Here is a 26,790-nt window from a genome sequence, read left to right on the forward strand (position 1 = left end):
TCAATTTGCTACAAATTGAATAAATTAAGAGGAAAAAAAGAGAAAACTAAAAGCAAGAAATCTTAATAGTGAATAAATCTCACTCACACAAAACATTCACACACACACACACCCACACAATCACACTTACACTCACACCTCTGAAGAACATAGAGTAAAACCGCCTAGTTAAGCCCTCCCCCCCTGATCCACGCCACGACAGCCGCACTGAACCGGCGTTGACTGTCAAGCAGCCTAATATGAGCTGGCAGTGAATTCCATAATCTAATCGCACTAACATGGAATGACTTATTATATAGCTCAGTTCTGTGAATTGGAACCCTTCTGTGATAGAAGGGTGATACTATGTGAAAACAAATCAAATAGACCTCCAGAAATGAATAAGAATTATTTCTATTTATTCATTCTCAATTCGTTCAAATATTTCAGGATTGTCAGTAATCAACTTTTCATGTAATTGAGGGGGGCCGTTGATCCATCAAATTTAGACTCAAACTTGATGATGAGCCAAGCAGTCGTTGGGATTCTTGAGTACCTAACAATAATATTTTTGCAAAAAAAATACATCCATTTGCAATATTTCTCTCACAAAAATATTAAAGTAATGATCAGGGGAAGTGTTTTATGTTAAAATGCTTTGAAGACACGTTAAAATGTTTTTTATTTAATTCCAATGTATTCATTCCACATCTTATAACCAAGATGAGGGGAAGTGTTCTAGGTTAAACTGTATAGTTGACTTGTTGATCTTTATTTCATTTTATTCTTGTATTGTATGTTTTTCTACTTCTTTGACATCCCATGAACAATTATTTTAAATTGTATTGATGACATGTTAATCTGTATTGATATCAAACGGATGATAAATACAGCAACACGTTTGACGAATCCATTGCTGAGAGACAAGTCAACTGAATATGGATTTATAGCGTTGTAAGTGAGTCAAGATGTTATTTTTTGTGGATGGCTGTCAGAGGAGAGAGAAGTCGGGTGTTGCAGTCCACTGCTGTTGAGGGGAGAAAAGAATGATCTTGTATCCTCAGGCAAACACGATCGATTCTGAATAATGGTGGATGCTTGAGTGTGTTGCCGTACAGTACGACGCTTGTTTGTGCATTCTTTTTGTCCGCTTTATCTTGAATAAACAAATAGAACAACTCAAGCTGCCGCCGGGAATAAACAGAGCCTTCACTCAAATCGCTCCTATTTTTATCTTTGAGAATTGAAGATTTACAAGTTGTAGAAAATGCTAAGCGAGCACTGTTGACGGAATTCACGTCGCTTCAATTCGCCTCTCAAGAGCTACTCATCCTTTTATACTTATCGAATGGCTCTCAACAGCCTAGTGAGAGCACTTATTTTAATCTTGTGATGTTCGAATGAATTGAGTACAAGTGATGAGAGACATCTTGTGATGGATCTTTAAGATATTCGATGAGTAATTTTTAGTATCCATTAAGAATGGAGAAATCTTGATCTTGGAAACTTACACTTTATCGGCATCAGTGATCAATTCTAGGTGAAATTTTCTGATCAATTGCAACGGTACACATAAAAGCTACCTAAACTCCTAACTATTTCACAGTTCAACCATAAATAATCAAGATGTATTTAATCTATATTGCTATTTTCTGCTTCAACTTAAATCTTAACCCATAACATTTCAACACATTCAGTCTACTACCTGTTCGAGATTGCCGAATCTCAACCATCTACCATAATTATTTTTCTATAACTGCGTTTTCAAGAATAATGAGCAGGATTGACAATAATTTGGATCTGAAGATGTAAGATATGAACCATCTGAGATGGATGAATAAAATGGATGAAAGAATTCATTCCCTCCAGCAAAACATTCACAAACAAGTGAATAATAGCATGGAAATTGACTGATCACCGAAATTGTTTGATCATCGTATTCGATTTTTCTAATGTGCTCCAGGAAACTATAGTATTGATTTAGAGTATTATGGTTGAACAATCGCTTCATGGTGGTTCGGAACTCACCTAAAACTGAAGGATCATTCATCTCTTATTATCATCCAACTCTTATTATCATTCATCTCTTATTATCATCCAACTCTTATTATCATTCATCTCTTATTATCATCGAACTCTTATTATCATTCATCTCTTATTATCATTACCACTCGATCAAAATATACTCACACTCAATGTTCTTAAAACCGAATATTTGCCAATATATTTTATGAAAAATAGTATGCCAGTTCAAGAATGTCTCAAGCTTCACTCATGTAATGACCACCTGTCACTTACCTGTAATGGTGAGACGCTTTAACAGGTGGAAAAATACAAATATCTTGGAGTATTCATAGATTGCAGGCTTTGTTGGACTCCTCATATGGAATACCTCAAATGTCGCATTCGTAGACTAATATATGCCTTTCGACAGTTGAGGGAGGTTCTTTCAGTCAATCAATTGAGAAGGACATACTTCGCCTATGTTCAATCAATTATAAATTATGGAATCCTGGGGTGGAGCGTCCTCGTTCACTTTGAGAGCTGTCGGAATTGCACAGCGAGCAATCATAAAATCTTGCTTGAAACAGGATAGTCGCTATCCGACAGAACTGGCCTATCAAGAATTTCAGGTCCTTGATGTGCGACAGCTATACATAAAATCACTTTTAATTTTCATCCGAAGTAATAAAAATGCAATATTTAATCCTCTTATCCATCCCTATCAAACACGAAATATGAATATATTTGGAATTCTACAACCCAGATTAGTTAGCAATTGCAATAGATTTAATAGTCATTACATATGTCACATTCTTTATAGAAATATACCCGCCTACATAAAGCGAATAGAACCCCTTAGCCTCAACATATACAAACGATTTTCAAATATGTGGTTATTTGAAACCGGCAGGGATGTCGCTGATCAGCTCATCTACTCCTCTTACCGATTTTGATACTATGTATATATTTTTCTTGTATTCATCATCAATATAATATTGCTCATAATTTATCATTGTTTAAGTTCTAAATTTTATTTTGTGTGCCATGTTAAAGCTATATACCATAATAGTTATATTGTACTACTTCAATTCAAAACATAACTTATATACTTTCTCCACTAAATTTAATCAACTTTTGTTTTTCAAGTTATATTGTAAATATTTATAATTTTCTTTTTAGTATAAAGTTGTTTTTCATTAGAACTCTTTCCCCACACACAGACTTGTCTATGTAGGGAAAATTCACAAGTATTTATATTATTTATACATGTGTACTGTATTTGTAATGATTTCTGTGAATAAACTCAATTTGAATAACTTATGAATAAATTATGAATCACTAGGATGAAATAAAAAATTTTATTGAAATATCATAATAGTAAATTGGAATATGATAATAGAAACAAAAACATTTCTAAAGTTTCCTGTTGAAAGTGCTCGAATGCTGGAGTTTTCTATCAATCCAACTCTGTGTATTGTTCATAAATGAGTAGACCACATTCTTACATTCTTCCTTTAGTTCTCAATGAATGTGTGGACACCAGTCTCATTTGAATGGGAGATTTTGTTTACATGCTCCCAGTGATCATAATCTCTGCAGAGGCATTTAGAAATATCTCCATATTCTGATGGCGATTGTTACATCGTCAGTAAATCATGCATTGTCTAGACTAGACATTCATGGCGCCATTGTCTCTCATAGCTCATTGTGTGCGCAAATGCTTCCTGCAACCAGAACTCTGCAACCAGTCAGCAGTTACTGCCTACCAATTCAAAGGAGCCAACATGTTTCCATACCCTGCAGCTCTCTGAATAATCCTTCGTTCGGCTCATGAATAATATTATCTCAATAATATCAAAAGAATCAAGATATTTATATAGTATAGATATCTAACGAATTGAAAATAATGACTACGCTGCAAAGTTTATTGAATATTCAGAGTTGTATATATAAGCTGTAATTCCACACAAAAATACGTACAAGAGACCTCATGATTATTATGATATTGCATGAGCTGTAATCTTATTGTAGAGACTAAAATCGACATGAATGACTTGGGATGTCCAAGTAGCCATCTCGGTTCAAACAGAGTTGAATCAGCTGTTCATTCAGACCCGGAATTAAACACTTACTAATCACTGTAACTATACCCACATGTGATCGTGATTGGAGATTAATGATGCCCTTAGTTGAACAGAAGCCAATAACACTAACCGGACATTGAGATTATATTAATTATGTCCTAGGCAAAAATATCGTTATATGCTCAGTTATGACCAATCGATCTTAGCTCAAGTTTGATTGATATGACGCGGAATGTTGCAAAACATAACGATGATACCAATTTGATCAAGCACATTTTTTCCTTTGATAAACATGTCAATTGCATTGACAACAGTGATTGCACTTGTGAATTTATATCCCTTTCAAAACATCAATGAAGCTGTGAGTGGAACTGGATTGCAATAATTAAGCTAAGTCAAAATCACTTTTTTGAGTACTGGAATGATTAAGTACAAGAATAAGGGTGAATGGACTAAGTTGAAGTGAGATAATATGTATCGGAAGTGGAACGAAAAAAAGTTAGAATGAGGCTCATCATGTAAATATCATTTCTATTACTATTAAGATGATAAGCAAATCATATAATTATTATAAAATACTGACAAATAGAACAAATAATATAAACTTGAAGAGATCTACCATGCAGAAAATAATATATGAAATTCAATATGTTGTATTTTGTAACGCTCAGCAACATTGTGATCAAGGGAGTAGCCTGCCTTTGGAAGTTTCGATTTTCTCGTATGAAACTACAAATGAATCTAGGATATGATACAATATTTTGCGGTCTTCCAGTTAATGATAGTGCAGTGAAGGGTAAAATTCTCTCCAGAGAAACGTAATGGCCGAGATACCAAGTGATGCTGGAATTCGACGTGCGACTGATGATCTTTCACTCTCCTATTCAATATTCCCGTTCGCTGTCTGGCAATCTTTATCTCATCAAGCTGCCAATCTTCCTTTTTTGTTCAGCTTGCGCTCTATCTATTCGCTGTTGAGTTGGCAAAAAATGGCGCGTGATTTTTAAATTCAACGGCAGATGAGGAAATATTTCTTACTCGCTTGCAACAGTCATTCTCTGAGACTGGGAAATTGATGAATTCTGTTCTCAGAGTCACACCACAGTATCAGAACTCTGTTGTAAGATGAGAATATTATAAAAACTCTAACGAGAATATATATATATTTGTTCAGTTGGTCGATAAATCTGTAGCGTTTTCCACGTATCATATGTGTACTAGAGAATATGAGCGATTTTTTTTTTATCTGTAGGTTGAAAACTCTCTTGAAATCAATGAAAATTGAATGATGGAACATTCATCTGCTATTTAGTTTACTGTCCCCCTTCATTTTCATTTTGAAGTGAAATGCATAAGTTTCTGAATGAATACTGAATGGATAAGATTGGAATCAAAATTCCGATAAAATCCATGCTAAATTGAAAAGAGCAGATTTGGGTGGAAACCTGTTGTGATTTTTCTGAAAGTGTCACAGTAAAAAATCAAGTGTATGAATAAACAAATCGATTAATATCCATGTGATAATGCTCTTTTATTCGAATGCTTAGAAAACTTGAATCTCACTGTGGTTTGGCCTACATTCTTATAAGAAGAACTAAGTTTTAGGCTCTATTTATTCCATAAATTCCAAATCCAAGGAATTGAATTTAAATTCGGAATCTAACTAGTTTGCTTTAACAGAAGTATAGGTTGAACAACCTGTTTATATAGAAACTAAATAGAATGTTTATAGCCTGTTTATTAGCCTATTCTATGACAGTAGTAACAGAGTTGAATGAAGGCGCCGGTTATACTACCCGCATCGCATTCATGACGTAAACATTCAGTATGCCTACTTTGAAACTGGTTGAGGTTGTTATACTGTAGTTATTGCTGATATTATCCTGAAAAACTTATAAGTTGCAGAGTGAAATCGTATTTTATTGTCAATAACAATTCATATTCAATTGCTGTGACCTTGAGCAATCAATCATTCTATCAGTCATAACAACGAGCTTGAGATATATTGTTGATAACAATATAATTATCTAGCCTATTATTGGAATTTAGAATTCACTTTCTGAGTGTATTAAAACATTGAATTAGTTGAATTTGATAAGATTGATGAAAATAATCGAGTAAAAATTCATAATAATTGGAAATTTACGATATAATATAACGTTTTTCTGGTGAACTTTATCAGTGTAGCGAGCTGCTGCTCGAGGAAAGAATCAGATGAAACCAGTGGTGGGAAGAGGGATGCAGAGGAAGAATTGAATAAGTAAGAACGAGCGCAGATTCAAATGTAACCTTGATTTATCCGCTTTGCAACGTATGAACGGTGAAGGCTGCGAGAGAATTCACGCCGCATAGGTTGAGCGAGATACGGCTCAGGAAAGAATTTCCTATCTTGCATTCATTATTAATGTCCTCATCACCCTTCTCTCTCTCTTTCTCTCTCTCTCAATCTCTGGTAGGCTGCTTTCTCTGACAGAGAGGCTCACTCAATAGGATCCTGTATCTCTCGAACAGGAAAACCGTATTCCTTTGTTGGAATTTCTGCAGGAATTGTTTTGTGTTAGCGTTCCAATCGAAAATCGAAATCGGCTGAAAACATGAATTATTCAGAAGATTTTGAAAATAGTATTCTCTAAAATAGTATTTTCAAAACTAGTAATAGATTTGATGTTTCGTATTCTGGATAAATGTTATGGGCTATAATTTCAGAAACCTAACAGGCCTTCGAGTATTACGAATCTGCTTGGAATGTGATGACTTATTTTCAATGGAGTTCTATTTGGAGGCAATCACTTGACTCATTGAAGCTTTCCAACGTGAAATTATCGTGAAAATATAAAATGTTCAGAGAGATTGGAAATCTCATTACCATTATTGAGAACTGCAAAACACTAGACATAAGTAAAAAGCCAGTAGGCTGGTTTTCACAAGTAGAGTTAGTGGTCGAGTAATTGGCATAAAGGTTGAATCTAATTGGTTGAAACTATATATTTTTCATATAACTAATTTTCCATAGCTCATATGTAGAGGTTGAATCTTATTGGTTGAATATATATATTTTCCATAGCTCTTCGAAACAGGCTACTACGGAAAATAGTTTTCAACTTAGCTATTTGTATGTAATGTTTGTATGTAACTATATAATGTTGAGAAAAGGCCATAGATCCTAGATAATAGCGATCTTTTGTATTGTTGAGTCTTCTACGTCTCTGTCATCTGCATAAAATGCTCTTTGATGCTTATATCAAATATCATTCTTGAGATTTTACTTTATTTTTTCACATTGTGAATATTTGGAATCGTATTTCATCACTGGATTAAGTTATTTGAGATCAATTACCTCCGAATAATTTGTATCCGATTAGTCTATTGACTTATCACACAAATTTTCCACCGAGTTACAGAAAACCGAAGTGCTGATGCTGCATATATATAGTCATGAATACGTGAATACTTTAGTTTCAGAAGCATACAAGTGCGTAGGTCAAGATGTGATAGCTCATGAATATTGAATTGGAATTTGGCGAGCGCCTAATGTTCACTTGGCGCAGTGTGGAAAATAAGTATTTCCCTACTTTTGGAGTGGCAGAGACACTGGTTTTGTGTGCCCTGCTCCGTGAGGGTTCTTTGTTAGGGCAGCATGATGAGGTCATAGAGCTGATGAGTCCTGTGCTTGTTCAAGAGTCAGACAAGAAGACGAGACACGCCGATGCTTTTCTGACGTTTGCCTTGCAACCACCCTCAGGCATGTCACTTGCTGCCCTTATTCTTCACCCCTCTCATCGTTCCATCATTCTTTCCCCACCTCTACCCTCTCCCGCCCGCCAACCTCAACTAACCCAGATGGTTGTTGCAGGCAGGCAGACTCTCAACGTTGTCTTATTAGTCTGCGCGACATTTTGCATAATAGCCCCGGGCCAACCAACAGCACTTGTCAGCCCCCTCCGTCCGCCTACCCTCTTCTCAGACCAATTAACTTTCTCCTCTAAAATGTATGCCTGCAACATTGCTTGCAAACCAAATATGAAATGCGTATTATCATTTTCTTTCTCCCTTTTCTTCTCCCACGCAAAATTATTTTTTCCTCCACTCATCTTTATTCATTCATACAATAAGTTCATTATCGAAATAATAGGAAGAGGAGAAACGAGGCAACCTTGTGCTATTCCTCTCCCAAATTGAGATAACACATGGTCCGAAATCACTCCAATTCATTCCTCCAAAACTAATTCTCACTTTCTCCCACGCAAAATAATATCTATCCTTTCCATTCATCTCTCCAAATGACTTGAATTTTTTGAAAACTCATTAGGCCTACTCACTTACTCTAAATACAGTATAGTTACTTGAATGCCTAGAAATACTAGAAGCTGTTTAAACTGTTACTGCTTGCTGAAATCATTTGTAATCGGATGCAATTCTCACCGGAACCGTATGATATCTTAATATGGTTTTCAGTGCGAAATTACAAAAACGGGGAATAGCTACAAGGAATCTAGGATACTTTTCAAATGATCAACTCACTTATTGAAATCTTTTTAAAACAAACATATTGAACGGTTGTTATTCTAGGAACAACACTCACTACAAGGAACCTCGAATCCATTTCAATTGATCAACTCATTCAGATAGATCTTTGACGCACATATAGAACGATTGTTATTGTAAAAACTACATGTATATGTCTATAATACTGATTTAATCATTTTTGCAAAAGTCTTCTGAATTATGATAGTAACAATGATTATGTGTTATAGTCACTTCTCGACAAACTCAAGACCTCCTCCAGGAGAATAACTTGTTCATTCTGACAAGAGCCTAGCTTAACCTAAATCTGGATAAAATTTCACGTTCAGATACGCCATTAGACGACAAACGATCCCCTTGAATGAGGAATATTTCTACTCTCCCATTAAGCTATTCACTGGCTCGTACACATATCTATCCTTCTCTAAGGACCGATCAAAAAAGTTGAACATAAACTCAATAAACTCGTCTTCCCAGTCTCGTTCTCTCTGTGAGTGATTTTATCAATGGACATTGAGAAAATGCAAAGCATTTACTAGGAGAGATCATGAGTACGTACTTGAGAAAAAGTAAACTGCTGTTGATGTCGTCCAGTGAATGTGATTCTTTCCTGACTGCTATTGAGTCTCAGAGAAAAACGATAGCACTGAAGATCAGATAGCAATGTGCAGACCTAGATACTCCTACAATAAGAGTTCTTCTGGAACAGAATCTGATACTGACAGCTGATCAAACCCCTTTATTGAAACATTTCTCGCTGCTAACGAAGCTATCGCTTATCTGCTTTTGGTAACAGACCATTACAGTGTAATGTCACCAATGGAAGGTATTTACTATACTATACCTACTGGGGAGATCAAATGAATTCGGAATGCTACCCTATTAAATGAAATGGAAGCTCTATAATTTTCATGAATGCATAATTTATTCATTTCAAATATAGTCTTTGAATGGAAATTACTTTTGTTACGGTATTCAGTTATGGATTTTGCATATCTTCAACGTTGCACAATAGTTACGTGCTTCGATTCTCTTGATAGCCCATCATTTTTCGAAGTTTATCTAACTATCCCTTCTTGAATAATCCCGGAAAGCGTACCCAATCAGCTATCTCCAGTCCTTAAAATGCACACAATTTTTATCATGTGCTTTGGTTATTATTGAAAAACAAAGATTTTTATTGACTAAGCAAGACCTTACATAGCACTTGATCTATTTGATCAGGATCTGATATATCATCCATGTAACCTATAAAGAGTAATGAAATCGACTTGCTCCAGCCTTTGGAACGCACACAATTTTTGAATGAAAAAGACTAAGAAATTGTCAAAAAACCACTGATTTATTGATAATTAGAAAGACCGGTTTCGGTTATTACACCATTGTCAATCTCTAAACTAAATAAAAAAAAAAACTAAAAAAAACTAAACTTAATAAACTAAAACTAAATACAAGAGCAGCAGAATTTATACTGGTAGGCGAGTACTGTTATTGGTCGAGGGCATGAACGCCTGCCATTGGCCTAGCTAGACAGTCTCCTCCCACTCAACGGTGTGACAAAATGGCGGCTTAAGCAACAGAATCGCCATGATAACAAAATTTACTTTCAGTACAAAATAAGAACCAAGAAAACAAGTGTGGAAGATAATAAAATAAAAATGTAAAATGGACAATTTTTGACAATTTCTTAGTCTCTTTCATCCAATATGAATAATTACCACAATATCAACTTCTCAACTACACACAATTTTTATTATGTGCTTCTGTTATTATTGAAAAACAAAGGAGTTTATTGAATATAAAGCAAGCACTTGATCTAGTTGATCAGGAGTAATTTCCATGATTATAACCTATAAGGAGTAGTTTACTTACTTTACCACTTACTTTATTTAGTTACTTTAATTAGTTATCCATTACTTTAATTCCTCTATGGGATTTTTCGAAATGCTGCTCCCGGTTCTCCCATGGTAGACTAGGAAGAGGAGAAAAATTGTATATCTTGATACTTTACAGTAGTGAAGCTCGATATTAATTCTCAATACCATACATACAGTTTTCAAAAATTGTAACTGTGAATAGAACTGTACACGATAAATATACTGGAGTAATTATTTATTAAGAGTAAAAAGTTGCATTTGGTGGAGCTAGTTGTTGACGTTGGAGTTTGAAAAATGAAAGTCCTTGTTGAGCTACCATGGAACGTAACTTTTATATATTTTATTCATGAAAAGAGATAAATGATACTACACATAAGTTAGATCGAATAGCTCGAGAAAATTCCATGAGAATCTTGGAAACTTAGAACTTAGTTCGTTTGTTTTTTTTTTAAGCAACTGCAGTTATTACTCGACTAAAATGTTATTTCCAATTTTTTTATTTTTTCAAAGTTTTTAAGCTCAAATATAGCAAAATGTATTTATTTCTGTTACTTCAAACAGCATCAATATAGAGTTTAGTAGAAATAAGAATAATTGTCTTTTGAAAAGTATTATATAGAATCACTAGTACCTCTTACTTCCTTTGATGACCGGCTCCGGCCAATCACGCCTGTATCGAATGTATTACTTTATTATATTATCAAGTTTTTTGGAACTATATGCCTTTTGCACAGTTTCAGTTGAAATTTCCATGCTTAACTGGATTGAATGATATCAAATCTCGTTCGTTGTAATGTGGTTCATTTCACTAGCTCCACTAGTTGTTGACGTTGGAGTTTGAAAAATGAAAGTCCTTGTTGAGCTACCATGGAACGTAACTTTTATATATTTTATTTATGAAAAGAGTTGTTGTGAAAGGAATGTGGTCGGTCGGTGTGGTCACATTAGAGTCATAACAGGCTCAACCCAACTGCCTCAACCCTGGTTTGAGTTGGCCGTTGCATCCTTTCCTTCCTCGGTCGGATTTCAGCCAAAAGCGATCTTGCTTCCATAATGCTCAGGTCGTTCCACCACTATTCTATACATTATTTTCTCTGGGTTATTCATATGTCAGATCTTCCACAAAATAACGATTACGCTCATTAGATTTGCAACTAGCATCATTTATTATAATATCACATATAACTCGCTAGGCTATTTAGAGGTATTTTTTTCATTCGAAAATGGAGTTTTCCTACAGTTACCTTGAAAAGTGACCATTCCTGCACTGATTACAGAACGCAAAGAATCACTTTTCCGCTCTAGTGCGGATAACTTTGCATATTATCTTGCAGCCATTCCAATCAGCTGTTGACATTGTTGGCGTGTATTTTGAATGCGAATTCGTTCTAATTTTCTAGTTTTCTGATTTTCAAATTAATAAAAATGAGAACTCATTAAATTATACATTTTGAATATTATTCATTATTTCAAATAATGTTTTTTCAAACATAAATTGATTGGTTGAAAAATTATTTAGAATTTACGATTTACTCAAAATTATTCAAATTTTCAAATTTATTAGATTAATTTAATTTTTAATTTGAATGAATCATCGATTATTAATTTTCAATTGGATTATCAAGTTGAGAATAAATTAAAGCTGTTATTAATAACAAAATTATACAGACAAACATTTGATGGATTTCAGCTACCATTTTACCCATAATCAACCACTTCTCATATTCAATGGTAACTGTAGGAAAAATTTAATGTGATATACGTGCGCAAAGTTCCTCTGCTGCACTCAAGAAACCATTCCGCCCTCGCCTACGGCTCGTGCGTAAACGTTTCTTTTGATGCAGAAAATTGTCACGTTGCGCACTAGTTGCACAAATAACTATTTTCGTTAGTTTAAATTGTTAAATATAAGTGGAAATGTGAAAGTAACATAACCTAGTGTCATTTGAACTGCATTATAAATTATAATTAAAACCGTTTCTTGCTTTAGCCTGTGTTACTTTTCTAGAGGCTGTGTAATTCTGAATGTTTGATTGAACGAATAAATAAATAGGCACTCAACAGCGAATAAAATCCATCTCATTCAATCGTAGTACAACTTGGAAAAACATATCGAAGAAATGCATTTATCCAACTAAAAACATCTTCTTTTCTGTAGTAGCTTTCCATGAATTTGGTTGGATTTGCTGAATATGAAGTTGAGCGAGTTAATTCAGTTGCTGATGACAATGTATTTATATTAGAGTCTGTGGACACTGGATTGAACCATCTACCCGTCAACAATGAAGACACATCCGTGTGAACAACTGAATTTTTTAAACAAGTAAGTTTTGAAGACATTCTACTCAATTCAATTCATTGCAGATGATAACTTTCAATACAGGAGAATCCAATTACTGCGCAGCCCTTTAATTAATAAGATAAATTGCAATGGAACATTAAGCGTACTTTAAAAGGCAATGTTTTTATCGGGAACAGATCATATATTTTGAGCCATGTATAGCTTGTAATAATGCTGGAGGTTCTATAACTACTCAAAGCTCAAAGAACTTTGAAGCTTCAAGAACCTCATGTGTAATAAAGGCCTCTCAACATAGAAAAAATATATTTTGGGAGCTGATAGGTTTATCCTATATTTGTTTATTTACATAAATATAAAAATATATATTCATTACTACAGTCGAACCTCTATATAACGAAGTCGATCATCCCGAGAAAAAATTCGCTGCCGAGAGGTATTCGTTATTGAGAGGTTCTGTCAAGAAAACCGGCACGGTCCTATGGATCTTATAATATCGTATCACGGCGGTAAATAAATGAATATGGTACATAAAACATATCATCGCGAACGTAGGTAGGGTACCTATTAGGTCAATATTAATATGGAAATTTGAAAATTCATGCTGTCGAAAAAACATGTTTTTTGAATATTTGTAGAACGTTATAACTCACCATTTTATTTCCAGAAAGCATGATTTGTACTATTAGTAGAATTTAATCGAAGTACATATTCTGTAGCAATATTTTTCAACTTTTTACGTGTTTAAACTAAATAATTCCTTGAAAATTACCGTCTGCTTCCTATATACACTACACTTTGTATGTTGAAGTCAAGAGAAAACTTCGTTGTTGAGAGGTCCGAAATTCGTTTAATAGAGGTAAATAAGCAGCAAAAACTCTAAAATGCCATGGGACCAGGTGAAAATTCGTTGTGTAGAGGATTTCGTTAAGTGGAGGTTCGTTATAGAGAGATTTGACTGTATTATTGACAAATGGTCTTCATTATTATTTCTGGTATTTCTCTACGTCCTTTTTCAAGGTTGTTCTTCCATAGTGAACAAGAAAGAGGGAGAAAATTGAGTGTAAGGTCAGTGATTCATAGCGGTGTGTCTAATGAAACTGAATAATTGAGTATCAGTGAGGAAAGCTCTCCTCCAACTCGTTTGGCTTCTGCTTCTATGGTCAGAATTTTATCATTGCCATTCTGCATGTGAAAGCTTCATTTGTTACTTGACTGCAAAGGTTTTCATTCGCAACGAAGAGATGGCTTGATAATTGCTCAGCTTTTCCACAATCAATAAAGGGCTTACGTCAACAGAAAAAAAGGGAATGCTGGAGAAACAATCAGTTTACTTCCCTTGAGGGGTGAATACTAGTCCAACGCATTTATTCATTTCATTCAAAGGCTTCAAAAAATTAAGACGGTCTGGAATACTTCTGTAGCCGAAATTAATCATTTGAAGGAAGATTGGAAGCTTTTCCAAGAATTTTCTATTATTGGCAGTTTTCTCAGATTGATTGATTCTTTACAGATAAGAGAGTTCCTCTGCAAATGAATGGTTAGAGTTCAAATATTATTGAGTGGTAATCAATAATTCATTATTCTTCATTGCTCTAGGCATTGTTGAATTACAACATGAATGAGAGGGAAAGCTTCAGAGGTTAATTCATTGTTCTTGAAAAGTCACTCATTCTTTATTAATCCTCTCATATGAAATACTTCTAGCGATAACAAACAAAAGCAAAACTTACAACTACAAAAACTCAGTGAATTTTGAAGTGAACAATAATATTACCGTCAGAATGTCCTACATTCAGAATCTAGATTGGGAACAAATCAAATCATCCAATCCACAGCTTTTTCGCGTAGAAGACAAAGAGAAACTGATATTGAATGAATCTGAAATTCATTGTCTTTCCTGACCTCTGACTTGTATTCGGTATTTATTACCACAAACCTGTGTTGGCTCACTGAGAATAGATGGAAGAGGAGTAGGAGATGAAAGCTTATTTTTATATGATGATTCGTATTGTGAAAAGTTAGTCAGAAGTATAAATCAATTGAATGGTTTTGATTTTTACTTTCCTTGCCCTACTACCATAGGTAAGGAAAGTATTGCTTTCCAAAAAAAATTAAGGTACCCCAATTTCAAGTTTTCTATACGTTTCAAGGTCCCCTGAGTCCAAAAACATGATTTTTGGGTGTTGGTCTGTGTGTGTGTGTGTGTGTGTATGTGTGTATGTGTGTATGTGTGTATGTCTGTGAACACGATAACTCCATTCCTAATTAACCGATTGACTTGAAATTTTAAACTTAAGGTCCTTATACCATGAGGACCCGACAATAAGAAATAAAATTCAATTCAAGATGGCGGAAAAAATGGCGGATAATTACTAAAAAACCATGTTTTTCACGATTTTCTCAAAAACGGCTCTAACGATTTTCTTTAAATTTATACCATGGATAGCTATTTATGAGCCCTATCAACTGACATGAGTCTCATTTCTGGGAAAATTGCAGGAGCTGCGTAATATTCTCGAGAAAAATGGCGGATAATTACTAAAAAACCATGTTTTTCACGGTTTTCTCGAAAACGGCTCTAACGATTTTCTTCAAATTTATACCATGGATAGCTATTTATTAGCACTATCAACTGACATGAGTCTCATTTCTGGGAAAATTGCAGGAGCTCCGTAATATTTTTGAGAAAAATGGCGGATAATCACTAAAAAACCATGTTTTTCACGGTTTTCTCGAAAACGGCTGTAACGATTTTCTTCAAATTTATTAAATGAATAGCTTTTTATCAGCTCTATCAACTGGCATGATTCTCCTCTCTGGGAAACTAATGGGGGGTCCACCCCATCCTTGAGAAATGGACTTAGTAACCTCCTTCTCGTGCATGAGGTAGGTAGGTAGCGCAGTTCATAAAAATAACACATAGTCGAGATATTTCATCTGTAGAACAGCTGTTTTGACTACTTTAAAAAAATTACGACTAGAAAAATAATCGTATTTCACAATTTACTCTAAGGATAAAGTACTCTGAAAACAATAATTATATATACACATATACAGAAGTTTGATCGTAGTTTCAAATATGAGCAAGGAAAGTTGTGTGAGTGTACCACACCAGATTTTTCGAAAATGTGATCACTGTTATGACGAAGAATGAGAAATACTTGAGTAAATAAACATGATCGAAAACTCCTAATGTATATAATGGAAAATCGCGCCCGCTCGCTACTCGAGCTTTTATTGATTCAACCCCCAAAAAAGAGCTCGTCTCGTTCTTATTCAGTGCTTGAGGCATTATCTTACTCTACTTTCAACTTGTTTTGTTTGGGGATCGCTCTTGATGTTTAAACGTCTTTGGTAAGCCGTAACAACTTCTTCCCCGTCATTACTTCTCTGTGAGCTGTTCAGAGTTGAACTTCTTCTAGATGAATATTCATGAGGCGAAGAAAATGACATTTGATAGGACAAGAAATACTCTACGAGCCACAGCTTACAAGGCTATAATGATCTCTCAAACAAAATGTTGTCAGCGTATTCTATGTGATGAGGAAGCAAGCTTCTAGAACTATATGTCCTGAGCTGAGCTTTGAATGTGTCTATCCGAATTTTAGTGTTGAAAACTAAAATTTTTCCTGGAAGAGTATGATCATCCATTCAATTTTATCATCCTCCGGTTTATAGGACATTAATAATTGAATCTAATGGACCTATTAGAGATTCAATAAGAGCCCTAGAAACAGGATCTTCAAAAGTTCTCATCAAAATTATTGTCATAAAATTTAATTCAACTGGTAAGTTCTTATTTGCAACGATTTGGAGTAGAAACTCTCTCAGAGTGGTAAATACTGTAATATAGCCTAATGCTACACTGTAACCTACATCCTATTTGATGCTGCATTGATCTTTTCTAATAAAATGGAACAGTATTTCATTCTTTTCTTCTTCTCATTATCATCAGAGCCGTCTACTTCTGTGATAATAAACGTAATCTTTCAGGTATCAACTTTTCAGGTTCTTCATCGGTGCCTTCAAACTGAGAAAAATCCATAAATTCCAGTACCTATACTATCAGATGAACTTTGATCTGATCTGATTCGGCTGTATAGACCTAATATTGAACAGTAGCTAGACATTATAGGTAGACATTATTCGACAATATAGACCTAGTATTGAACAGCTACTATATAGCTGTATTGAACAGCCTTGATTAATGGATAAAAATCAAAGAATAAGAATATTTTTATTGCCGTTAAACAAACGTAATTGTAATAGGCTACCTCAAAATACAGTCAGTTTTTTTAAATACTATACATACATATAATTAAATATTCTTAATAATACAATAAATAATATAATACTACTATAATAATACCAAAAATGAAATACAATCTAATTCTTTAGAGATTATTATTTTTGAATTGTATTTGTGTCAGATACTAGGTTCATTCATATTATAAAAAGGTGGTTCTTTAACCATCTATTTAAAACAAGTTTAAAAGCTTTTTCCGGCAGATTCCGCACCCATAAAGGAAGTTTATTGAACGTTTAATTGATCATATATGTTCTATTTTCAATTGAGCATTGAAGCTTTTTCGTACCAAATGTCTGTTCTGAATTGTCTTTCCATATTGATGATGCAGTTTTTCCGTTTTGTTTTCAGACGTTCTGCGTGGTGTCGAAGCGATTCCGCAAGAACTACATCCACCGCTTCACGGCCACCAACTCCTTCTTCCTATTTTCTCCGTGGAACTCCATTCGGCGCACCTGCATCTTCCTTTCGACGAACCAGTACTTCGATTACGTTGTCATGACAACAATTCTGCTCAACTGCGTCTTCCTAGCCAAGACCGAACCTCTCGAGGAGGCCGAGTGAGTGCAAAGTCTGCTTTCTTCAAACTTTTTTCATTACTTTCTGTGAATGTTCCCACGAAGCACTACCAGCCTATGTTTCCGATTAGCTTGAGGAAAAAGGTGAAACTCGTGATTTGTGATAACATTACAAGTTTGTCGCTCGGAAAACAAGGTTCTAAACGAATGAAAATTCGTGTTAAAAGTGGATTGGAACTACTTCCGATATCAAATTTTCATCTAAGCTACCTGTTTGCTTTCCACAATTCAATAATTATTCTTATCTCCAACGTAATCAGATGATAATCGGATTAGGTTGAGGAAAAAGGTGGAACTCGTGATTTGTGATAACATTACAAGTTTGCCACTTGGAGAACAAGATTCTAAACGAATGAAAATTCGTGTTACAAGTGGATTGGAACTACTTCCGATTTCAAATTTTCATCTAAGCTACCTGTTTGATTTCCACAATTCAATAATTATTATTTTCATCTCCAACGTAATCAGATGATACTACACATAAGTTAGATCGAATAGCTCGAGAAAGTTTCATGAGAATACCGATGAAACTCAGAACTTTAATTTTTTCTCATTGCAACTGCAGCTATTATCACGACTAAAATTTCATTCTAATTTTTTCCGAATTTCCTAAACTCAAATATAGCAAAATGTCTTTATTTCTGTTACTTCAAACATCATCAATATAGAGTAAAGTGGATTTTTTTATTTTTTCAAAGTTTCCTAAGCTCAAATATGGATGGCAAAATGTCTTTATTTCATCAATTGATGCTGTTTGAAGTCTGAAAAATAGTGAAGCTCAGTTTACTAGAACCATATGTCGGAATAAACTATTTTAACGTTTGTTCGAACTATCTGTGTATAGTAAATTCTACTAGACTTCTGTAAGTTGCTTCAACAATAAAAATCGACTAACTCCCGAATACATCCAACTAAGGATCTTGTAGAAATAAATGATAATAATAATGCAGCAACTCCTGTTAAAACAACTATCATATTGTAATAGAGCTGTTGAACCGTGACTTCACAACCAATGACTTTCTAGTAGATCCCACAATCTCACAGTTGGATCAATAATCCTATGTTGGAACGATTGCATTCAGGTTGAAATTTTAACTAACTAGAGCAAGATAGTTGGAGTAACAGGGAATTCTGTTTAACCCCAATAGGAATGTTATCATTTCAACCAGAAGCTGATTATGATAGCTAGTGGTTGTACTTCCAACTATTTTTAGTTTGTTACAAAGCTCGATTTTTTCCGTGAAATATATAGAGTGTAGTAGAAATAAAAATGGTCTTTTGAAAAGTACTACATAGAATCACTAGTACCTTTCATTTCCTTTGATGACCGGCTCCGGCCAATCACGCCTGTATCGAATGTATTACTTTATTATATTATCAAGTTTTTTGGAACTATATGCCTTTTGCACAGTTTCAGTTTAAATTTTCATGCTTAACTGGATTGAATGATATCAAATCTCGTTCATTGTAATGTGGTCCATTTCAATTGAATTCAGATAAGCTTTGACTGTGCAAACGGCCCTATGACAGAACATAGGAGTTTTCTTTGATGACACGACCGGTTTCGGACAATCACTCAATCATCAACTATCAAAACATTCGATAATTATAAAACCACACTTTATAATCGAGGAACACCATTATAAAGTATCATAACACTTCATAACGATCAGGAGACACTCGATAAAGGCGTGATTGGCCGATATCGGTTGTGTCATCAAAGAAAATAAAAGGATACTAGTAATTCTATATGATGAAACAATCAAGAATTCACTCTTTGAATGGATAATACTCTTTCATTGTCTATTATCATACTAGAATCAAAATTATGAATGGAATCCTGATCCTGACCCATCTTCTATTTTTTAGCACAGTACATTGCACGTTATTTCTATATTGTCTATTATCATACTCGAATCAAAAATATGAATAAAATCATGATCCTTGCTACTCATCTTACATTTTTTAGCACAGATCATTGCGCGTTATTTCTATAGTTTCAAAGCCTGACATTTCCAACACCAACTTGGCCAGATTAGATTGCAGCACTCGAATAAATATTATTCTCAGAGAATCCCGCGGTTTTTTCATAGTAGGCACCTAGTGAATTCTTAAAAAGTTACGATACCAGACCCACTTTTCTGTTTCACCCTGATTTGCCCGGTTTTATTTATTTCATCGTGATAAGCGCGTGAATTGAAGCCAGTAAAGTTGTGTGTGCTAGCTGTTGAAGCAACGATGATGCCGGGGCTTACGGTGAAGAGGTGGCGCTGTGGAGGGGTGGAGGTAGATGGAAGTGCGGCGAGGGTGGTGGGGCGCGAAGGTTTATTCTAGACAATAAAGCCTGCCAAACTGGAAGTTTTCGTTGGTGGAAGAGCATCAGCACAGCAGGGGGTAAGATTATATTGCGGCTAGAACGGGGTGTGGGTGCCACGGTGGGTGGAGGGGAAAGAAGACAGGAAGCTGCTCTAAACTCTGTGGAATTCATTGAGTTGTGCTCCCAGTAAAGCAAAAGCAAAAGACTGCAATATGCCTGGTAATCTTATTAACGCCGTAGCCCAGCAAAATAATCTCTGGCGAGTACAGATCACGCTCTGTGAACTGAAGCTCGCTACTTTAATCACAGTATTCATGAAATATTGCCGTGACTTCAATCTCCAGTTTGCTCAAATACAATGTTTTCTGATACTATCAGAGAATGCCTAACGCTGCTTGTACAGTATATTGAGAATGCATGAACTACTTGCGAGGAAGTCAAAGTTAAAACCTTTCAAGAACTCACTGCATTCATCAAAACTGTCCACCCTTCATCGCTATCCTCTTATCTCTCTTTCTCTCACTCCCTTTGAAGGTTAAGTGTAAGAGAGGTCCGGCTGCGCCATAACTTCGCCCTCCTAGGTTTTTTAATAGAGGCAGCGAATCAATCAATCAATCCCACTGTATCTAGAAAATCTCTATATCTTGGGTGTTTTAATTATCAGATTTGTGTGTAGGCTATGTGAAAGTCAATGCAGCATACAGGAAAGATACTAGAATCACTTCACTTATATGGGCTATTTTATTCAAATCAATAGAAACAATATAACAAATTGTAGTACCCTTTATTGAAAAATGTTTTTTTATAAAATATTTCAAAGTTTTTAATAAAGGGTACTGCAAGCTGTTGGATTGTTTTTATTGATAGGAAAGATACTTTTTAGTGGATTTCTTATGAAAAGGTTACTCGGGATAATGTAGCTTACTAACGATGACATAAGCAAGAAAAACAAATAATACAGTGTTATAGTGAGGTCCACATTATAATGGCAGTGAAGAAAGATAGGAGAGAAGCGTTGCCAAGTCTCTCCATTTTGCTACTGAGTGTACACAGCTGTTACTTAATTCATCCCATTAAATTTGATCCAATAATAATATTATCATTCTCCTAATAAAATAATCAATTTAATGTGAAATTGATCAAGAAAATATATTTTTTAATTATTTGGTTCAAAAATTTGCTTCCATAACTGAGATCAGATTTTTATTTTTATACAAACCTGAAATGGCGGCTAATTTAAAAAGCTATGATACACCAATCTGAATTTCAAAACAACAGAAATTAAGTTATTTGGTGGGTATTCTATTCCAATTTCTTTTGAAAATAATGGAAAAATAGAAATCCTATGTAAAATAAGTAATTCCAATGGATATAATTCTGAAATAACCTGGCTAACTGAAGCATGGATGAAGTCTAGGACGGTTAGTTATCAACTTTTAAAATGTCATTTCAGGTATTTTAATTTGTGTTTCTCATACGGTAATGTCTAAAAATTATTCCATTGTTTCAAAAATATATTTTAAATCAATTATACGACTTGTTTACTAAAGTATTTTGATAGAATGAAGAAAAAAATGGCGGCCGAGAATTGTTTGTTTACAGTCACTGTCAAAAGTAAAAATAAATATTCTGGCAAACGGACAACATTGCAAAGCTAGAGAGAGATAGCGCTATCTGTTTTGTTGTATGATAGAAAAGGACAGCAACAGTATTGTCAATCGTACACTGCCATTATAACGTGGACCTCACTATAGAAATGCGAATAGAAGTAAATTTAAATGAGGGAATCGATGGACTAAGACAAATTGTATAAATCTACAATATTGAGAAAACCAAATATTCCTGCAAAGAATATGAAAATGGCATTTCAATACCAGTTTTGTGTGCAAAACATAGTAACTTGATCTAAATACCTCGAGAGGGAAATTGAACGTGGGAAATTGTTTGAGGATATTTTTGATGCTATGAGGACTGATCTCAACGTTTCCGATTTTCCATGCAGTCGCTCAACTTCTCACAACTCCACAAAGACCAGACAAAACTTTGACAGTTGAATGAAAAGATAAAGTATTTGATATCTTTGTAGCTTGATGTGGATTCAAGGGCTGTTATGACTCGGAACTTGTCATCCTAGAGAGGGAACGCTTCTTGGTCTCATTTCTTAATGAGATTCAATTTGGAGAGAAGTTTCAGTTTCTTTCATCCCTTGACAGAGTGACACTAGTTTGTTGAGAAAGTAGCTTACACAACTCAAACTTTTTTCTGGGACTTTGATATTTTTCACTGAAGCGGTGATAACTCTTCTAGAATAATGATGAGACACTTAATGTTGTGGCACTTGAAGAATGTCTCATATTTTTACACAATCGCGATTTATTCAGCTGAAATTTGATTCTTAATTTGGAATTCAAGTCATTGAATTGATAATTTTAGAAATTATCGTTCACATTCCTGAATGCTGATTAAATAGCAATAATTCAAATAGCAATAAGACATAATTATTAATGTTGTGGCACTTGAAGAATGTCTCGTAGCTTTACACAATCGCGATTAATTCAGCTAAAATTTGATTCTCAATTTGGTATTCGTCATAATATCGTTAATTCTAAAAAATATCGTTCACATTTCTAATTGCTGATTCGATTCCGGTATCATATTTCTCATTCATATAATGAAAACGACTCGATATTGTCAGAACCATAACTTTATTTCAACAATTTGAACTAGTTTTGGCTGTTATAACATCTCTTATGCTAATTCCATACTCATATCATATTTTTCATAGATCGATAGCTTGAAAACGACTGGATCACATCAAAACCACTAATTTTGTTTGAAGAATTCGTAATTCCAGTTTCGGTCGTTACACCATTTCCAATCTCTAGTAAACTGAAAGCTTAAACATTGAGCAGCAAAATATATTATTATTATATAGTATGGGTGAAGCCCTGCGATTGGCCATTAGCTGTTGATTCATTGAAGCTCAGCTCGATTGTCATTGGCCGAGACTAGACACGCCCAAGTATTACGAATATGGTCATGGGAGATGCTCACAAAATATGGAATGAAACTTAATTTGCTAAATAGCAAAGCATAATTAATAATACGAAAAAGAATAGGAGAGTATACAATTTTAAACAAGAAAAAAACACAAATACATTAACTACAAAAAAATCTGGTGTGGCGCACTCACACAACCTTCCTTGCCGTTATGAAAATTGATCACCTGACGCTAGTGTTTACGCGCATCTCAAGTCTACTATTCAAAGATCTGAGCCAGCAGGTGACAGAACAATAACGCTGGAGACACGAAGTCTGCTATCTCTTCATAGTGAATGATTTAATAGAATCAACAGTTGGCAATTGAATAATCACATTTTCTCGAATTTTGAGTTTATTTTCAATTTTAGGTGGAAATGTTACTGGAGATTGATTGTAGAGATCAATCTATCTTCAAACAAACTATCTACAATCAAAGATTGTAGAGATGTTCATGCTAAATATTTTCCACTTGAAATTTGTTGTATAAATTGTATCTGTAGCCTGATAATTCGGGATATAAAATCAAACTTCGCATAGATGAGGTGGAGATCCTGAGATTTTTACAGTTATAGCCTAGGACTTGTGGCAGTTGATAGACCTTATCAATGACTATTTTAGGAATAAATATGTTTAAAGTCGTTGGAGCCGTTTTCGAGAAAATCGCAAAAACCCTGTTTTTCACAACATTTTTATCATTTTAGCCGCCATCTTGAATTGCATTTGATCTAAATTGTTCGTGTCGGATACTTATATTGTAAAAACCTTAAGTTCCAAATTTTAAGTCATTCCGTTAATTGGGAGATGAGATATCGTGTACACAGACACACATACACTCATATACACACACACACACACACAGACCCATACCCAAAAACCACTTTTTGGACTCAGGGGACCTTGAAACGTATAGAAATTTATAAATTGGGGTACCTTATTTTTTTCGGAAAGCAATACTTTCCTTACCCATGGTAATAGATCAATTAATTCAAAAGAAAACAACAAAACGTAAAATACACAAGTATTGTTATTCTGGCTAAAATGTGTCGGTTCATTCAAACTAGATATGCAATCGTTTTTCAATAGCCTAATTACTACTATAATTCTCAATAAATTCTTCTGTACATGTTGACTCTATTCAATATATATTTTTCAATCAGTTGAAGAGCTGGAAATACAAATGATTGTCGATTACTATTTGTGTTCTAATAATGGAAAAATACCACATCACGCACAACACAACTGTAAAATTGAATAGATGTTTTTTGAACATTTTCTTGGTTCTATGATGCAAATAAATTTACAATATCAAGTAAAATCGTCCTGTACCACATTCTAATCCATATAATGCAAAATTCTCAAAATTGATTCTCAATGCAAAATTCAACTATTCTAATTGTGGCCTAATTGTGATTATTTTTGTTTCCAGATATATCTTCCTTGCAATCTATACTGCTGAAATGATCATAAAATCCGTAGCCAAGGGTTTCATACTGAACAAATATACGTACTTGAGAAACCCTTGGAACTGGTTGGATTTTGTGGTGATAACGTCGGGCTATGCAACCATTGGTATGGAGGTCGGCAATTTGGCTGGTTTGAGAACATTTCGAGTGCTGAGGGCCCTGAAAACAGTCTCCATCATGCCTGGTAAGTACGCATCAATCAAACCTTCAAACAATCATCATAATATACATGCCACATTTCACATGTACTATCTCAATATTTAAGGCTGTGCAAAGGCTAAAAATAGACTTTTTACTCGTGATATTTTTCAAAGTTTTTTGATTTGTATATCATCAAGCTTTCAAAATGGAAAAGTTTTCTCAGGAGAACATTTTTTCTGATCATTACTTTTTGAGATATGAGCGCCTTAATTTCAAATTTTTGGGAAAGAACATTTCAAATTCCGTAAGAGATAAATCCATGAAATTCAAAGGATAGATTCTTCATGGTATTGTTGATCTAGTAAAACCAAATTTTTCTGGAAATATTCATTTTTAGATAGTTATCCAATTTACTATAAATAACCAAAAATAACTTTTGGCTCAGTTATCTTTGGTAAATTGAATAACTTCTCCAAAAATTGATATTTTCAGAAAATTTTTGTTTTACTAGATCAATAATACCATGAAGGATCCATCCTCTAAATCTCATGGATTTATATCGTACCGAAGTTGAAATGTTCTGTCCCAAAAATTTAAACTCCAGTCGCTCATATCTCAAAATGTAGTGATCGGAAAAAAATGTTATCTTGAGAAAACTTCTTGATTATGATAGCTTGATGATATACAAATCGAAAAACTTATAAAAATATCACGAGTAGAAAGTTTATTTTTAGCCTTTGCACAGCCTTAATATGATTTTTCCAAGTCGAGAGTTCGAATCCCACCGTTCGGCATGGACGTTTGATCATCTCATCAAATCACTCACGCACTTTCAATTACCCTCGCTCAAGCTTTGAGCTCATGTGGTCATAATCCGCAATAAAAAAAAATAATTCAAAAAGATGTTATGAAATGCTGATTATGAAAGTCATCTCAAATCATTTTAGGCCTATATTGTGTTATTAGGAAAGCAGTGTAAATTTGAATTTTTGTTATGCCTTTTGCCAATAGAATCACTGCTTTGATTTGATGGCTTCGAATAAGAAACATCAATAACTAAGCAGTGCAAACGTGAATATTTTTGTTGTGCCTTTTGCCAATAGAATCACAGCTTTGGTTTGATGGCTTTGAATAAGAAACATCAATAACTATGAGTTTAAAAATTGATGAATAATCATTAATACTAGTTACAAATATGATAGGATTCACATAATGTGCAATAGAAATTATCACTATAGAATACAGTATATTCATATTAATACTTCTGTTATTCCGTAACCTTATGTGATTCCCTTTATAATATTATCTCCTAGAGTATTTTATTTTTCTACATCCACATTTTCGTAATTCATTTATTGTTTGAAAAAAAATTCAGAATGATACAAGCCTGATGGATTAGTTTCTTCATGTGAATATGATGCCCACATAATAGTACATGCAGTTTCTAAAATTCACAAGGTAATGCTGCCATCACTTCTATTTAAATTGGCAAATATGATGCCGACAAAATAATATATGCCTCAATATAAGCCGAAGGTTTTGAAATTAGTTCAGCTACCTGTTAGACTACATGACTACGTGACTAGAATGACACTTTCAACCTCTCTGAAGCATGTTAGTAATGTTTCTTTATTAAAAATGGATCAATATCTCTTCTGAGACTTTCAAGCGTTCGAAGTGTGAGTTGAAGAAGCACTTTGTCTGGGTGCTTGGAGCATTAGAGCTAGATTATTATCGGATCAAGAGTCTGCTTCACACTTCACATCAGGCCCTATCTGCATTGTGTAAAGACCTTCTGATGTGGCAGGAGAGCTATTAGGTTAGCCATAAAGGCATGTTCAAGTCAAATCCAATTTCTCACGTCTAAGGCGGATAGTGCAGGCACAAATAACTCATTTCTGTGGGAGAAATTGAGTTATGGGAAAATTCAGTTCCACGTAATTAAGGGAAGGTCTGAGAGATGCTTCAGTTGAGACTTGAGAATAAGTTCACCTCTAAACAAACAACTGAGAAACTAATGCTACACTAAAAAGAGTACCTTGTCCTTGAAAATATTTATTCTATAGTTGTAAATCGAAAAGAATGGGATAATTCAGACGAGATGAATGCATTCTAAAGAGTTATTATACATAGTGAGTCATATATTTAAAGAATTTAAAAGATCTATCAAAGC

General features: G+C 34.3%; 1 protein-coding gene across 1 annotated transcript in view; it reads left to right on the top strand.

Moving 5' to 3' along the window:
- LOC111048413 (sodium channel protein 60E) overlaps positions 1-26,790 on the top strand; it is a 245,360-nt gene that overhangs the window by 90,181 nt on the left and 128,389 nt on the right. The window contains exons 3-4 of the mRNA XM_039420001.1: positions 17,428-17,636; positions 24,440-24,660. Coding sequence (XP_039275935.1) covers positions 17,428-17,636; positions 24,440-24,660 — 430 coding nt within the window. The remainder of the gene's footprint in view (positions 1-17,427; positions 17,637-24,439; positions 24,661-26,790) is intronic.

The sequence above is a fragment of the Nilaparvata lugens genome, chromosome 2, assembly GCF_014356525.2.
Source record: "Nilaparvata lugens isolate BPH chromosome 2, ASM1435652v1, whole genome shotgun sequence".
Lineage (NCBI taxonomy): Eukaryota > Metazoa > Arthropoda > Insecta > Hemiptera > Delphacidae > Nilaparvata > Nilaparvata lugens.